General features: G+C 37.6%; 1 protein-coding gene across 1 annotated transcript in view; it reads right to left on the bottom strand.

Annotated features, from left to right (window-relative positions):
- jam3b (junctional adhesion molecule 3b) overlaps positions 1-18,800 on the bottom strand; it is a 36,819-nt gene extending 18,019 nt beyond the window's left edge. Inside the window, exon 1 of the mRNA XM_067423997.1 lies at positions 18,657-18,800. Within this exon, the coding sequence (XP_067280098.1) occupies positions 18,657-18,741 (85 nt within the window). The 5' untranslated portion in view covers positions 18,742-18,800. The remainder of the gene's footprint in view (positions 1-18,656) is intronic.
- Between the last annotated feature and the right edge of the window lie 299 nt (positions 18,801-19,099).

The following is a 19,099-nucleotide window of genomic DNA, read 5'->3' as shown; positions in this document are numbered from 1 at the left end:
GTAGGGTTACAAATGAAATCAATATGACTTTTGGCTGAAGCATAACGTTAATTGGTGGATTGATTTCTGGTCTTTAAATACTGTATTTACAATATAGAGAATTATAGAAAATTATAAGTAAAATGAGGATCATTAACTATCTTATACATTTTTTATTCACTTTTTTAAATAGCTGAGGGCATACAATTAGTTAAAGGCACAATATGTAAGATTTTTGGATTAAAATATTCAAAAACCACTAGAACAATGTTATATATTTTGTTGACTTGTGCGCATACATTGTCCAAAATATTTCCAAGAATGTTTAAATCCAGAAAAAACAGACCGTGTCCCAGCGTCGCCTATCAATGACATCATACACACGTTGCCCTTTATTTCTAGCTTTGTTTTGTAGAAATTGACTTAATATACACTTTAATATATTATGTTTTATTAAACAGGTTTGGATACATTCATCGACAGAATTTAATCATTGTTATGCAGCTCAACATGACACGTTTTCTTGATTTACCGTGATGTTTTACCATGTCTAAAATCGATCTACTGCTGCGTGCAACAAGTGTCTTATAGTAGCCACCGAGAGGACGCACAGAGTAGCATTATAACGTAACTTTCGAAACACCTTTAAATATGATAAAACAGCGTTGGGTTGCCCGACATACGCATGACCAGATGAAGCAGAAGTGGTCGTCTGCAACATAATAAAAGCTCTGCAAAATCAAGGCATCACAGCGAAAAATGACATATTGTGTGGCTTTAAAATGCAATTAGTGCATTTATATTTTTTTATTATTTAAATATGTAAATCAAATTTGAATACAATCTTGAAAGAAAAAAAAGTTACATGGTGTTAGTACAATCTGCAAAAGGTACACGGCCAATTCTCTCTTTCATTTGCTAATGTGCAAATACAGGCCACATTCACGTCTGGCTCTATAGCAACACCATAAAACATGCATTCCCTCTCCAGCACCTTCACTTTTCTCAAGTACCAGTGATGTACTAGCACAGACAGTTTTACATCAGGACCACAAACCCAATCAATCCATGAACACAGGCTTTTATAACCAGATATATTATTTGTAGAACTTTCATTTGGGAAAGGGCCAAACACATAAACCTTGAGGTTTGCAGCAACACCAAAAAGCAGCAAAAAATATATCTGCAGAAATTCATTAACATTCATAACTGCATAAGTACGTAACAGCAGACACGAGTACTCAGGTCATCTTGTGACAGTCTTCCGGGCTTTTGTATCTCAAACGGGCCTCTAATGTAAACAAGAGACAGTCTACTCTCAGGATTATTTATACTGTGTTTAACAGACTCGCCTGTTTCAGAAAGGCTTTTGGACACATTTTGAGGAAGCGTAATTCACTGCTACTTTGATGTCCAATTAATGCGCCTTTTCATGCCAGATCCACAGAGGTAATGCAGGCGGGGCATGCACAAGGGTCACTGATAATGTGTGATGGTCTGAAACAACAGACAACATGTGAGCCAGTGTTTGGATAGCCACTGCAGGCGAGAGGTTAACCAGGAAAAGATACTTTAAGGGACGGATCGACTTTCTACTACTGTTGCAACTTTCCCTGTTTGCTGATTACAAGGGAGAGTTCAGCCAAAAATGTATCATATGGTGTTTCAAATCTGTATAGCTATATACAGTAAATATAATAAGAAGAATGTGTTCTTATTATCAATGTTGAAATCAGTTGTGCTGTTCAAAACAACAGCATTTATATTAAATATTTTGGAACATTTACTGACACTTTTGAACAATTTCATGCACCTTTGCTAAATAATAAAAAAATATTGTGTCAGGCCATCCTTAAAAATATTCTTGTTTGCCGTAACCCGACCGACCCTGTCAATTTAGGGCCGACTCAATTTTTTATTTTATTTTTCCTTTTAGTCCGACCGACTTGCCGGTTGTAAATAGGCTTTAAGACCGACCAATTTCTTTTTTTACTTTTCAAACAACTAATACAACAGTAATAAAATAATATGAATTATATTTTAGTAAGTATTATAAATGTATAAATTGCCTGGGCCATACAAACGAAGGCTACGTTCTTTCGTTTATAGAAAAACCCGTGACGTCATCTATGTTTACACTATGGTTAACGGATGTCACACTATGGACTGCACGTGCGTTCGTTTCGGCTCATACTCTCATTCACTGTAACGTAGGTTAGACTGTTAAAGCCCTGTCGGAGATTTCGCCGTGTGACAGGAGTCAGGACCATGGACACGTTACACACACGGGCAAGTGCACTGCAGAAGGGAGGGCTTAGTTTGAGCCCCTGCCCTTTTTTTAAATGAATAAAAAGTGCCGCTCGCAACATTTATCATTACTATATTGTGGCGAATAAAACTGATTTTGAATTATAATTAATATAACAACGTGTACAAAACAGTAACAAATGGCGGAAAAGCCGTTTATCTTGTCTCTGTCAGTCTGAAATGTCGTTGTCATAACGCGTTGCTATGGGTAGCGTGTGTTCTGCTCGACCCCAGCGCGTGGTGCGAGCGGCGGCACTGGTTGTAACTTGAAAAATAATGCTTTATGTATGGTTCTGTCGATGGATACACGTGCACTACAACAGCGATAATAAAAGAAAACATGGGCAAAACGGTCTATATTTGTAAACTGTGTTGCCGTATGACCAGTGCTGCCGTATGACCAGTCATTTTCGCCATCATCACTCAGTATATTCGCCAGAAGACGCGAATGAGAACCCTCTGCAGTGAGAGAAGATCTGTCTCTGTGCGCAGCGCGCGCACGTCTCGCAGCGCGCAAATATTGAGTTCTTTCAAGTCTTGCGTTTGAACGGATAAACTCACACAAAAAGTATGTCAACATGTCGATCTTGATGAGTATCCATCAGACAGTCTATATCCCGTAAGAGAACTTTATACAGTTGAGAAAGACGATGCATATCTCTGTATTAGGTCTTAAAGGGGCAGTAGCCTTTACTGCTGTCTGTCAAACAAAAGATAAGGACTCACTCACTGCTCTTGATTGAATAGCTGGTTATAGCTACTTAATTAATTGAATTCATAAAAACAACTTTTTGCTTTTTAATATTCAAATGCACTAGTCTATATCACCAGATGCGTTGGTCTGGCAAGAAGTGCAAGCCACTTCAGAGACACAGATAGTTGCGTGTTCTGAGTTAACACAATCGAGCATAAAAATAAGAAACATATCACGGGAAAATACTAAAACGGGAAGACAGCGGGAAAATAGCTAAAATACATGAGAAACCCGGAAAAAAAGGGAGGGTTGACAGCTTTGAGTCAATGACAGCTAGCTGTTGGTTGGACCCTTTTCTTAAAGAATGCACCTGAAATTTATGCAATAAACATGTTTTTGACAAATATTTCAATTTGTTTGTGGTCTATATAGCCTGCAATTAGCCTACACGCCCGAAGGCACGGCTTGAAGACCCAGTCAGTGATGTCACGATATGCCAATTTGTTTAAATTCATACCTATGTAATCACCATCACCAAAAATGTACATTTTTTTTGTATGAAAATTTGAAAAAAAAAAAAAATAGACCTACCTACCGACCCTTTTTTTAAAAATTTTTACTGTTACTGCAAACCAAAATATTTTTAAGGATGGCCTCATATGAACTATTTTTATGATACGTTTTCGTGGTCTTTTGATTAAATCTCAAGCCTCCATTCATTGAACTGCATGAAAAATTTGCAGCATATAAGAAACATTCATATGTAAATAAATTCCATTATAAAGAATATGTATAAACATCTTCAAATTAATTTGCCAGACTGATCATTCCTCAGAGACTCTAGTGTCAACACCACTACAAATTAAAACTGAGATTTTTTGCATGAATCTACAAAGTACACTTATGCCTCACCTAAAAAAGGCTGAAGAATTTAAAGAGAGCAAGTTAGGCTGAAACAACAAATGTTCACAAAGGCATGCTTCAGACTCAAATAGTTTGCATACGCCGTCTAAGTGGCCAGAGAGGGAATGTTGCAGTGAAACAGGTGGGGTGAGAGTGGGGGGTTCATGGCTCGGGACGCACACCATCTGAGCACCACGCAAGCAGTGACCTCCCCAAAGGAACCACTTTATCACCTGCTCAGGAAGATCCCCTTCTTGTTTGGGAAACGCTTTGCTCCTGCTCACTCGGCGAAAATGTGGAGCATTCGATGCCCATCCGCTGCCCGGTCATGTAAAACAAATGTGGACATTCCAGTGGACCGTGGGAGGATGCAAAAGACTGACATCTTGATGCAAGTACAGGAAAGCACATGATATCATGTGGCTGTGGCAGCGAAGAGAGGGTGTGTACTTATATTCAACAGTCAGATTCTGTTGCTCTTTTCCCCATTTGCAGATTTGCCAGAAGCGTTAACACTTGCAAAAATAAACACGGCATATTTCAATAAAATGCTCTTGGTTAGCCACAGAGGCAACATTAAAAATTGGACAGAACTCTCACAATCCTTCTTGATTTACCAACAGTGACATTTCAACTGCTTTGGCACTTCTTCAAGGCCCAGGAAGCCACGCTGATTTAGGTCGGAGGTTACAGACACATCTGATGTTTATGCCCGGTTTAAAAAAGCTAAATAATTCATGCTACAAGTGAAGCTTGAGCCAGAAGTATTTAACTAAAGAAAGCCAGATCTCCATTCTTTTATGAGGCAATCTGACTTATTGAAAAGTGGGGCTGGGCATTGATACACATTTCCGGATTCAATTTCCGATTCATTTGGGAATATGTTTCAGTTACAATGTCCATTTAAAAGGTAATGGTAATGCAAGTTAATGGTAATTTGATATTGATCCACTCTGTCGGATTCAGGGAGTTCATTCAGTGCATGATTTGTAAGACTGATTCAAATGATTCATTAAAATGACCTGCTCAAAAGAGTCATGTGTCTGTGAATCGAACTACACTGGTTAATTTCATTAGTTTGCAGGGGTGTCATGAGATTTCGTGCCACGAGATCTCGCAAAATTAAAACTTTATGAGATTTCTCTGCGAGTGAAAAGTGGTCTTGCAATATCGCAATTACAGAGTATGAGGGTGAAATTAGCATGGAATATGCACCAATACTTTTACATTACATTGTCGTTTTGCTTTTTTATAGAAATAGAAAAACAGTCCATTTGATTGGATAAAGATCGCTTCAATTGTAAACTACTGTACAAGACTGCTCTGCTCATCCAGCATGAGCTGCAGCAGAGTCGGGCACAGTGCAGGACTCACAGTTCACCGTTCACGTGATGAGAGTAAGGTGAGATGACTGACAAGACAGACCATGATGGAGGATTCGTTGCGCAACAGAGCCTAAGTGTCTGATAAATGTATTATCTTGTAGAATGGTTCCTCAGCACTGAAGCTCCCTTTACACAGTGTACGTGACGTGCGGTCGTGAAGTAAACACGAGCACCCTGATGCACGCAAATTAGGAAACATGCAATCGCCTGTCTCCCAATATCAAAGATATCTTAGGCTGGGCTGTGAAGTTGTAACCACCTCCTAGCTCTTGTCTCTGTTCGCACTTTGAATATTGAGAGAGCACCTGATTATGGTTGGACTTATTTTTTGTAGTTAATAAGACTAAGACATTTTTATTTTATTTTATTTATATGTTCAATTTGTGGAAAGGAGTTGAATTAGGAGGTCACACACAGCCTCAGTCAGAAGTTCTGGAAGCTCATTATTTATGTCTAAAGAGACTTCTTACATGAGAGAAGCCAGTCAGCTCAGTTTGTGGCCAAACTTTTTACAGTGCTTGTTGTCTTTTACGGCACATGATAAAGAAAGTAGAATTGAAAGGACATTCATTACAAGAGGATTAGTTAAAGGGTTACTTCAGTGATTTAGCATTAAGCTTTGCATCAGTAGAAACCCGGTAGTATATTCGAATTATGGTGCCGCACCAACTTTTCAATGAATGCCTATGAGAGTTTAGCTTCCATTTGCGATGCCATATGTGCCGTGGCGTGATATAACCAGTAGCTATGGCTTAGGAGTGGCCTCGCTGGGCAGCGAAGCAAGTGCATTCTGGAAGTTGTCTTTCATCCCCATGAGACAAAAATACATGTTCTGTACTTTCACAGTCTAGAAGGCACCAAATTCAAAAATAATTTCACATTTCTACTACATTAATGACCCAGTTTAAATACAATGCTAAAGGGTAAGTTCCCCTAAAAATAAAATTCATGTCATTAATGACTCACCCTAATGTCGTTCCACACCCGTAAGACCTCCGTTCATCTTCAGACACAGTTTAAGATATTATAGTCAGAGATTTTCTGTTCCATCAATGAAAGTGTATGCACACTATACTGTCCATGTCCAGAAAGGGAATACAAACATCATTAAAGTAGTCCATATGGGACATCAGTTAGTTAGTTAGAATCTCTTGAAGCGTCAAAAATACATTATGGTCTTTGGTCTATGGACTTTATTCAGCATTGTCTTTTCTTACAGGTTTGTTTTCAATCCTTAAATAAAGATTCAAACGGTTATGAATCAGTGTATTGATTCATGATTTGGATCGCCAATGTCACATGATTGACACGCGATCCAAATAATGAATCAATCAATCACTGAAGTAACCCTGATATTTTTAAAAAGCAACTGCAGACTATTTTTCCAGTTTTTTTTGTCACTGAGGATTGTGTCAAAAAATTCTCGTCTCGTTCTTTTGAATCCAATCTTGTGTCTCGTCCCACCCCTATAAGTTTGTGAATCGGACTATACCAGCCATGCTAATGTTATTGCGTGTTATTATTAAGTTTCATGGAGCATGTGTTTTTTATATCATCATAATGGATTTGGAGAATGCAAAGTAAATAAGTTAAATATGACTTGTTTTTGACGTAGCACAGCAAATTCAGCAAATAAAGTGAAGCAGGAAACATTGGCATAGAGTAAAAGATTGATTTAAAGACTCAAAGTGGGAATTCAACTGTTCTTATCAAAATCTCACAACTACCATCATCGAATGATAGTGCATTCAAGCAAATCCACAAATCTGGAGCAAAGAAAAATACACAAACAACTCCACCTTCACTGTTTATACGTGCTGCATACATTTAGCAACGGTTGATCCAGATGTGTGTGCCTGCCAGTTCCTAATGTCCTGACTGACTGCACAATGCTTATCTGCGTTAAGCCTTTGCAGCCCAGAGAGAATACAATGTAAACTCACTAATGAGGGTAGTTTTTACAAGGGGAATAGTATTTCCTCAACTGCTGAAAATATCTCTCACTCTGTCAACTCTATTGCAGTCATTTTGGAATCTCCAATTTGGATAGCAGTAGATGTAATTAACCCCACCCATGATTAGGATAACATATGTGATGTCTACTTATGATAGACAACTGCACTGCACTTTCCTGAAATGTGGCTAGCTCAAACATCCAGCATTAAGAGAAAACTGATATGAGAGCAAGTGCTTTACCCTATTATTTCGACCTTAGATTTGGAGTCTCCATCACACTGATGGTCTTCGACTAGTGCAAATGTTCTCTCCCAACCATAGGATGTTGCCCACAGACATATGAGGAGTGATCTTGAGTGGTGCTGATAAGAAATAAAGCTGCATGGTTGCCCACTTCTGCATGAATGACTCTGTAGCAGAGAATTTATTTCACTGTACGTCTGCGGCGGTTTCATCCTCTCAAAAAGTGAAAATTCCACGAATGTGCACAGAACCACAAGATCACTTTGATTGTGCAGTGAAGAATAGGAAGAAAAAGTGTCTTCCAACTTTGGGGAAAACTTTTAAGTCAGAAGTGCAATGGCTATATGGGGCCCGTACTTTCAAGGGACCAAGCTAAAAGGCATTATTTGTGTGTCTCCTTGGGTCTTATTTTTTGCCATAAATTATTTGTCTCCTTTCTTTCTCTACCGTTTTATGTTTTTAATATTTCAAGAACCTACACATCAGTGTTCTCTTTGTTCTTCAATACACAGAACAACAAAGGGAAGCTGTAATTTAAGATACCACCACACAACACGTCCTCAGACAATGGTGGCTTCCACTTCCAGCCTCTTTCACTGCAGTGCTTTGAATTTAAACACAATAAACCGGACAAATCCATAATTAGTGCATTGCATTATAGATCATTTAATTATATGTTAATTATACTATGTTATTTTAAGAATATATTACAACATTAAAACTTAAAAACGTACAATCTTTTAGGGAACTCAAGTGGAAAAAAATCAAAATAAAAAGAATTGGTTGAAACTAACATCAATTTTGCACACTAGAAATATTCTGTCCTCTAAAAATGTATGCAAATGCTAACCCAATGAATTTTTTTTAGAAGACTAATTATTATATGGCAATCATAACGGTTTAGGAGAGCATCTCCCAGGCCATGAACACTCTCAGAATCTCGTCATTAACTGTAAATAGAACCATAGTAAATACACGTCCCTCTTTTCACTATATATTGCATACTAAATCAAATCCAGGGCTAAAAGTATGTTGCCCAACCACTGCTTTTTGTTATGGAACATGAAATATAAAATACTTGACAAGTACGATTACATCGAACATTCAAATCTGCAAGATAATAGGATAATAGTACTAGGATAAGAATTTATATTTTGTATAAAACAATGATGTCTATGAAAGCAATCAAAATAGAGAAAATCATCTTTTAAAAGAAACTTACTGCTTCAAATAAAGATTGTATCATAACATCACAAGTAGGTGGAACAAAAACTCTGACTCATCCAGCAATGAAACATGGGAATTCTTTATGAGCGAGTCATTAATTCAAGATTTATTCAGAAATGCTGATTCATCCAGAAATCAAACGTGAAGTCTTTATGAATGAGTCATTGAATCATTCATTCAAGGGAGTCCTTCAAAAGCACTAATTCATCCAGTAATAACACATGCCATTTAATTATTAATTTAAACAGGTTTTATATATATATATATATATATATATATATATATATATATATATATATATATATATATATATATATATATATATATATATATATATATATATATATATATATATATATATATATATAGAACCACTGTAATTTTGTTTAGATGTCTATGCAGAATCATGGGAGAACCGTGCAGCTCTATTTTAATTCAAATCAAAGTTATACAAAGCTTCAACATTACATTCCCTCTGCATTTGCACTCTGTTTTGCTGTGATGTTCTGGAAAACATCAATAGCAAAGGCATCTTTTACACTTTGGTTAGTTACAGTAAGATCTTTTAATTACATCCAGCGTTCTGGCATTGTTTTCATATCTCTGCACGATATTAGGACGTCTTAAGACTCAGCAAATCTTCTTAAAGGCTACTGACTGATTAGTTTCCTGCAGGAAGCTTCTCATGTGCTCTATCTTAGCGACTCCATTTAAGGTCATCTTGGTAAGCGCTGATATGCAGTCGTGATGTAAACACATAGCCTGTATTGTCTGCTGTTGGGCAAATCTCTAAGATAATGTGTTCGCCTTGGGACACCCCCAACAAACTGCTGTGTATAACAGTCACATATCAGACAAAAAGTGATTGCTTTTTGCCATGATACTTAGGCTATAGAACAGTGGTTTTCAACTAGTTTGACCATGGGACCCAAATTTTTCCAGGGTCATTATTCCGTGACCCATTTTTTTTTTAGGAATTTGACCTAATTCCAATATATGTATTCCACTTAAGTTAACATACACATAATTTGTAAGAATACACAATACTAACATGAACTGTTAATAAAAGGAAACTACTGCTGATGAATAGAAAGTGTGCATGCTACAAGCACAGTATAACGTCTGACAGGAGGAAAGTTTGCATTCCTGAGGTGAGAACATTTTTATTTTGTAACAAGTTAACCTGACAACATCTCATCTGACTGCAGACACTGAATCAGGACAACGCATTTATATAAACTGCGTCTGACAGAAGTGTAAACTTTCACGCACATTTTTCAAAATAAAAGTCTTGCATCAGAAAAACATTGGAGAATGTTTGTTGTTGTTTAACTGAAACAAACTCCGCGATCCACCAGTTAAGAAACACTGCTATAGAGCCGTAGATAAAAGTGAATTGCAAAGTAGTTTTCCATGAAATATCCCTTAAACACAAAATATATTTTGAAGTATGTTTCAACCTTTTTTTTCTCCATACAATGAAAGCCAATGGGGTCCAAAACAACAATTAATCGGACCCCATTGACATGCAGAAAAAAAAAGAAAAAAAGCTTTTTGGTGCTTAACAAAAGATAGAAAATCACACAGGTTAGGAACAAATGTTAGTGAGTGATGACAATTTGTGAGTGATTTATCCCTTTAATTGACTCATTTGGAAACTTCAAAATTCCTACGCCTTACTGCTTAACAGCCTTATACATAAAACATCAGTCAAAACAAACCTATTTGCTAATTAAATATTCTGTAAATACATAGGCTTACACACTTCAGGGCCACTGGGCAGGACGATCTTGACAAATGTCTGGCATAGTGACAAACATCCCAAGCACTTGTTCAGGGCACGCTCACAAACCCACAGCGGTTACTTAAGTTTTGAGGCCACTGGAGGAATCAAACATCCGTTTGAAATAATAAGCAAACCATTAAACTCGCATTTAATAGTATTTCAGACAGGTTTCCTGTTTTTTGTCTATTGGGGAACTACAACTATGGTAATCTGAATCAAATGAAGACTTAAGTTCTATATAATGAATCTAAAAATAAAGAAGCTCAGATTTAATCGTGTTTTGTGAATCAGATGGCATCTTGAAATAGATCTGATCTATTACATCTATGGTTATAATAAGAGGATCATGCTCAGCTTTAGGAGTTGCTGGTTTTATTTACAAATTCTTCCCTGTTAACTTAGTAAATAAGTGAGAAGCGTTATGAGGTAGCCTTAACGCCGGCCTGCCAGATGGTCTGGCCACAATCTGTCAGTGCAATCTGACCAGTCGGCTAAACGCACACAACAAATCTGGTGCTAATGGTGGATTTTAACCCAGAGGAGTCACACTCCAAATAAGATTCTCATTAAGGTTGCTCCGTTTCTGTTGCCTTAACTTATCAACAGCTAATCATTCTTTGATAGGCAACAGCACATACGATAAGGCAGTGAAGGCACTATTTTAAGCGAGGTATTTTGCAGCTGCTTTTTAAAATATATAGGCTTAAAATCACTACGAATGGAAACTGTTCAAAATTGATATGAAAGACTAGGGTAATACATTTTCTCTTTTCTGGTGAACAGCCGTGCAAGCCCAATGAAAAAGTGGGCCGTCGAGAAGGTGATAAATTGTTTCTATGATTGACTGTTTGGGGGTCTGACTAGAGTCATAAAAATGACAAAGCATAATTCGATGGAGAGATAATAAATCCAAGTTTGTTGATGGAGTTTCGTATGGTGTATCATGAGTTTCTTGTACAGCCACACATCATCTCCCACAGTCATAATGCTAACCTCAAAAAATGAGCTTCTGCTTGTGCGAAAAGCCTTCTCAGTATTTGGAAATGTGAAAATCTGTCACGCTCATCATCTTATTCCCTCAAAACCTCTGCTGGAACAGTCAAGAAATACATTTGCGGGTCTTTTTTTATCACCCCGCCGGAGTCATCTGCTCTTCATAGCAGTCGTTTTAGAACTTGATATCTGCTGCGAGGGATTCAAATCATCATCACCAAGGTGAATCATGAGAGTTCTATCTGTCAACAATTGTACTTGTGATAGGGAACATCAAATACTAGATGTGCAAATGGCAGATGTTTCAACTCAGTGTAGAAGCTTCATGAAGGCATTATATCCATTTGTTTCCTGTCCTTGCACATCATTGGGGGACAGTTAAACGTGTAAGCGTAATGCAGGGATATGAAATGAAAAACAGACTTTTAAATCTAAGATTTTTTTAACTTGAGCGCTGCATTTTTAGAACACGGTGTCGTTGCGCTCACGCATAGCAAACGACGTGAGCGCAATGGTCAAAGACATCTGCATATACACAGAAAAACATGAAAAAGGCAAGGGAATGAAAAATGCATTCTGCGTGAATAGCACCTAATATGTCAAATTGACAGAAAAATAACGTAATTATGTTAGTTCTAACTATTACTGTTGTATGTATTTCCAAGCTTATAAACAGGACACACTGGCATGGCTTGTTTCCATAGAGAGAGCAGTATTTGATTCCAGCGGCTCTCAAATGATCTGTTGCATTTATATTTTTAGCAATAATAATTTGCTTTGTGATTACATTATATTTACATTACATTAATTTCGCTCCACACAATTCTATTTGAAAATGAAAACCGAATAAGAAAGAAACACTTATTATATCAGTCTCTCATACTGGCTAATAATTGTTACATGAAGCCGACAGTATCCAACTGATTCACTCCAGAGCTATTCACTTACTCAAGCAGCTGGCAAAGACAAAGTTGAGGAAGAAATTTGCACATCCATAATCTGTTCTTTTGAAAGCATGTGACGAGATAGAGATCAGTGACAGAAAAATCATCTAAACAGTCTTCAGTATTCAAAAGTCCCACAAACTTGGAATAATCAAGGAAGAACTGTATCTTGAGTAAGGAGGTGGTTAAAAATAGGGCTGCACGATCAGGCCTGTCAAGATAACACATTTTGCTGGACGATAAATTGGCCAAGAAATTTTTGCGATAAACGATAATATTGTTGTTCTGAGACCATTTTCATCTAAAATAATGATAATGGCATAAAAATCCAGGTACACCAATCAAAGATCAATAAACTTTAATTTCTAAAGACTATTTAACACCAAAAAATGGAAAACATTTTAAATAACCACAATAAATGAACAAAACAACCAAAAACAATAAAAGCATGGACTCTCAGTCTGTTTACAATAATGCATTTAAATAAGTACCAAAAAGAATAAATAAACTGCAACGGATGATTGTGTTTTAGGAGCATATTAGGGGCGGCAGGGTTCACAAAACCCACGGCTCAGTTCGTATTACGGTTTTAGGGTCACGGTTTTGCGTTCTGTACAGTTCTTGTTGTTTTTTTTCTTTTAATCCAGAAATGTGCTTCAGCATAAGATATATTAATTATCCACAATTTAGGATATAGTATTTAAAAAAATGTCATATCAATCATGCACAAACAGAACTTGACCATCTCTGAGGAAAGTGATATTTTGATACAGCAAGAGAGAAGACATTGACATGCTTTTCATTTATTTGGCAAAAAAAAGGAGAATGTGTATTGCTATCTCTACAGGAACTTATGTACCTTTTTAGCACACAAAGATTGAACTGAAGAATTAACTTGCGTTTATCAAACTTCAGTGTAGCTTTAAGCCTCGTTTATACACGACGCGTCCGCTCGGCAAAAATTACGTCGATGCGGGACCCCATTTCGCTTGCCGTTGTGCACGTCAAATTTCGTAGCGTTGCGTGTGGCTCCGCTACCGTATTCACAGTGGTAAACGCAAATCATTTTGGGAATCTGCAGCACAAACGGGCGCCAGATTTCTTATTTGCTTGAAGAACGCAGTGCTCAAGATGCCGTCTACCTGCTGTGTTATAAACTGCAATATTCATTCTCACAATAGAAGTGGCATAAAGCTTAAGAACGGGATATCATTTTATCGTTTTCCAGCGTTGAAAAATAATAGTAAAACTAAGCCATGTTTCCGAGGTGACAAAAAACACAATGAATGGCATGGATAGCAGCAGCAAGGAGGCCCAAGATTACCTTCGTATTAAAGTAATACAACCAATAAAACAATTGATTTTCTTTTTTTCATCCAAGTGTAACTTAAAAATAAACAGATTAGAGTGTTTGAGGACAAGAAAAGAAAACCAACGCAATATGATGAATGTCCAAAAGATGGCATTGACAACATTGTACATTAAATGGGGTTGGGTACATTTTATTGATATAGATCTCATGTTTAATTCGTGTATCTAAACACAATATAGTAGTACGAAAATTTTTCACGTGAATAAAGGCATAGAGTCGCAAACTTTGTTTATCCTAATGGTCCATTGTTAAGCTTGTCAGAAGTTCTCGTTTCTAATCTGCCCTCGTTTTTTTTTCCTCATTAAAACCGAATATCATCACGTTGTACATCGAGCAGGGACAATTTTTGTCAGTTATGTTTCCTGACTTCACCAGAAACAAATAGAAAATCTCTGTGACGGCGTTAAGCGATAGATTAAAGCGTCTGTGTGAAGACTACAGTATGCACAAGAAATCCACGTCACTGATAACAGCGGCAACGTGCGCCAGATCGCCTCTTATTTAACAAATGAATGAAATTATGCTCTTCTAGTTAACCAGAGATGTTTTGTTTGTATTAGTAGATGTGTTTTGTATGATTATATTCAATTTTTCTCTCAAATATTTTATTATTTTAATGCCAGAACACTAGCCTGCTATGTCAGGTAATGTAAACTGGCCAAACATAATTCTTATTACATAATTACGTTCTGATGACGTTGCTGCCCAGTTGGTCACATATCTTGGCAATCTTTCCATGAATGACGTGAGCTCAAGGGGGTAATCTAGCACTCGGAAAGCGTTCCACCCATAGGGGCGGCCATTGGTAACCAAGCCATCACCTGCTGTTAGCAACCCATTGACTCCCATTCATTTTTGAGTCACTTTGACAGTGAATAACTTTACATCTGAGGCGTTTAAAGACTCCATTTGTCCATTGTTTATTTCTAAAGAAACACGACAATGCATAAAAGGCTCCATTACCTTGTATCTTACACGATCACCCTGAAGCTGTTTTTGTAAAAATAGGCTAACGATTGCGTCATAACCAATGCGACTCTGTCACACAGTTGAGAAATTACCGTATAGACAGGAGGAGACGCTCAGAAACAATCTTTTAGCGCTATGAGACAGTCGGGGGGACGTGGAAACATAAAGTCCGATAAATTCAAGGGAGAAGAATGGGGAGAAGCCGATAGTGAGCCAAAAGCAACGGGAGAAAATATTTAAACAATGTGATTCAGATTTCACTTTCCACAACTACTAGAAGACCTACAACTGTCAGATAGGTTGCTCACGTCACATCTACGTCGTCAAGCTCAGTCTGAGCCTGCGCAGTTCGCTCAGCCATCAGGAAGTGAGTGCCTCTGATTGGCCTCATTTTCTGCCGTTGAAGTCAATGGGATAGCTCTGTCCATTTCTTTTACGGTCTATGCGTGAGCTATTGTTCTTCTGCGGCATATACTAGGAGTTCCCTGCGCGAGAGCGCCCTCTGGCTTGCGGAGCAGCGTTTACTACTGATCACAGCCGTGCTGCTCTGAGAAGCTGCGCATGCAATTATAAAAATTAGCCAAATCGCGTGCGTTTTTATTGCGATTTATCGTGCAGCCCTATTTAAAACGGTGACACTTATTATGTATCATGATGATTACATGAACATTGTTTTACAAAAACTGGTGGATAATTTACTCAAAATTTTCATTAACATTTAGAAATTGTTTGTTGTGGGTTTTTTTGTCCATGCAATGTTCAAACATTCTTCAAAATCTCTTCTTTTGTGCTATATAGAAGAAAGTAAGTTATACAGGTTTTGAACGGCATGAAATAAAAATAAAAGTGGGGTCTGTCCTAATCCTGATCCTTTGCACAGGCTCCAGGATATCCATTCCTGCAGTGAGGAACTATTTTGATCAATCGTACACATGGAAGTCTTATTGACATTTAGGGAATGCGCATGCTTGCCATTCCTGAACTGTGAATCTGTTAGTTCTAGGCTTTCCCTTCCACATCTGTCACTGCTTACCAAAAAATACAAAGTAATAAAACCAGGCTATGCATGGAAAAAAAACACCTTTCATGTTTCTTTCAGAGACTTCAGACGGTTTTCCATTTTCATGAGAAACTGTCAGATTTCCTTCTAATACTTAAACGGCTCAGTTTTATTGTTGAAAATGCCCAATGTTTCTTATCAACGGACACTTTTATACGGTTTTCACCTCCATGTCCTGTTATTACGCATATAAACTCAAGGCTTCTGTTTGTGGGTGAACATTCCACATTTGTTTTTAATGCTGAGTATATGCGGTGAGCCGAGTGGGACATATTTCAGCTCCGTGTCAGGGGGGGGTCCTCCGTTCACTCGCACCCACAGCCGCTCAGCTGTTTCTTCACGTAACTCCGGGTTACTCCGGCTGGTCAACCGGACATGTGCCGTTCTCCTGTTGCTCAAAGACTCAGCATGTTTCGTCGTGCAGCCTGTCTGTCATGGTACCCATGTGGATTACGCTGGGACCCCCCGTATGGAATTTTTCCCATCACTATACAGTTATGATAAACATACAAGATACAGTTTACATGTGGTACCTTCTGGCTAAATAGAACCTAAGCACGTGCGGAAGGGCAACGTGTCTTTGTCTGCAACAGCCCTAGGTAAAGCACAGAGCGAACGGCTATCTTTTTCGTGCATATTTCTCTCTGTCGCTTACTGAACACATCAAAAATGTCAGCCTGTAACTGATGGACATGCCTAGAAGCTCCAGGACGCTTTTCATGAACCCCCAGAAAGCCATTTGCTGGGAAGCAGCGGGTGGAAGAGAAAGCACACTCAGCCTTCTAGGGACAAGCTTTCGCTTTGACTGTATTTCACTATTTAAGCTGTATTAAATCACAAGTATCAATCTCAACAACAGACAATTATCAGCATTTTCGTAGGCAACATAACGGTGAATATTTTCTCAGAACACTGTTGCACGACACCACATTTCTTCAAAGTCCAAAGCATTCGGTGTGGACTAAAATGGAAGGCTGCACTCGTCCAAGTATTCGTCTAAAATATGGGGTGTGATCTCAACCTTTGTATTATTCCTGAATCTATTTTATCCTATCCAGTAAAGCATAACTTGGCACCAAAAGTTCTGGCAAAAGACACCAGAGATTTTCCACTGTACAAAAGCACACCATGCCTTAAAACAAACCTTGGAGAAACTGCTTTTGGAGGTGTACATTTTCATCTTACATGACTTTACTTTTAATAGAAATGTCATTATACTAAATAATACATTCTAGGAAACATATATTTTAGCTTAAAATCCCACTTCACATTACTGCAGCAATGTATTACATTTGTAAATATTAAAATATATTAAATATAATATATATAAAATATATATCTTTACAAGTAATATAAGGCCTATGAAACATGGTCAGTTACCTTTTTAATTTATAGCCAGTTAAATACTGAATTTGCTAAATATATTATCAAATAGATTTTAAAGCAGTTTTCATATTTTAAAAAAATTAATACATTTATTTTGATAAATGAGGTGATATAAAGTCACAAGTTAACAGACACTGAGTAAGAGATGGTATACATTAGCCTATACAACACAGCGCAGATTAACCAGCAGTATTTAGTGCTGTGGTCTGTAATTAAGCCAATCAGCACACTTGAATAATCACAGGAGATGGGCAGTTTCTACAACAGCCTACGTGACTCCCTACAACTAATTACAGTTAACCTGTAAAAGGGAAATCAAATGTTCATTATTTTTAGTCAAACAAAAGCTAGAGATTAATAGAAAGAAGAAAAAACACATACAAACTAAATAATTGAAAGAGTTTATAGCTCATAACGACTTAAAAACAACAACTGTCAATATCATTTATAATAGCGAAGCTAGGCTACTATTTTCCAGTCCACAACCAAACTTCATCTTCTGACTGAATAATTTAATTAAGCTATTGGTCTAGACTAGACATATTTAATTAAATTAGACTACAGCCGACTGTTCAAACGATCCAAGAAAAAGAAAAAAAAACCTTTTTAATGATTTGCTTGAGCCCAGAACATAAGACTTGAGCATTACGAATATAGAAGGTAACGTTAGCCTATTCTGCTGTAAATGTTGATATTACAGCCTATGCTAATGCTGCCCGCGCCGCGCGCTACCTGATCCCCTCTCGTGAACACTTTAGGCAGAAAACCGTTATCTTGCAATAAACATGCCCCGTACAGAAATAGTTTCTGATAGTTAAAACACACCAAAACTAACAAAAACACGACCGTTATGAACAAGCAAAATGAAAATCCAAGAACAACACTAGCCACTCGGTCCAAAATGTGTTAATGCCATTTCAAAAACTTTTAAAGCGTGAACAAAGAACTGAGCTGAATGATCCAGCGGAGCAAACACGAACAAAAACAACTTTTTATGTGAGTTTTCTGGCATAGTCCGATTTTAAAAAACACACCTAATGTTCCCGTAAACAACCGATGTAAACTGTAGGATAAGGGAATAACAAAGGCGTGCGGATTTATGTACCGTTAGTTGGACAAACACGCAGAGCGGGATGCGAGTGAGTCTCCAGCCCGCAATGACAAACAGTCCAGCGCGAGACAACTCAAATCTGAAGCTCGTGTCGCCAAACACGGCACATCCGCATCAAAATGTTACTTTTTTCCCAGTTTGTATTCACCATCCACATCTTACATCTCATCTAAAAGAGCTAACGAGTTAGCTCAATAGTTTAGTTGGCTTAAAGAGGCAAGCACTTTTGTGAAACGGGACGCTCACAAATTTCTAGAACTTCGATAAATGATTCCCCACAGTTTGTATCACTTTTGCTTCTTCTACAAAGAAAGTATAAAAGTGTGGTGATGTGTACTTACATTGCATGGAAAGGAGAAGCAGAACGCAAGCCAGTGGTGTTAACGCCATCTTGGAGTCGATGAAATGTTCGGTTTGGCTGTACATGCGCAAAGTAAAGGGCTTTAGGAGAGGATGGAGAGAGCTCGCGCTCACCGACCGAAGTGAGAGAGCCCCACGTCGAGCTATTGTGTGGAGTTTCCATGACTACAAACAGCATCATAATTATGAATATACAGTTTTTTAAAGGATTTTTTCCCCTCACGCCACGCCAATTGCTTCAGTTCTAATAAAACCGCATTAGCTTGAAACATGTTTACAATTTATCTAAGGATGGATGGATTAGACTATTGGTGTTTTTACACGCTTCGAAATTGTATATCACAATATTTTGATATTTCCATTGAACAAGCAAAGAATTAGTATATTTTCAACAATTATGTTTTAATGCTCATTATGCTTTACA

The sequence above is a fragment of the Pseudorasbora parva genome, chromosome 18 (assembly GCF_024679245.1).
Source record: "Pseudorasbora parva isolate DD20220531a chromosome 18, ASM2467924v1, whole genome shotgun sequence".
Classification (NCBI taxonomy): Eukaryota; Metazoa; Chordata; class Actinopteri; order Cypriniformes; family Gobionidae; genus Pseudorasbora; species Pseudorasbora parva.
Note: the sequence above shows the minus strand (reverse complement) of the source record. Positions and strands in the feature narration are given on the sequence as shown.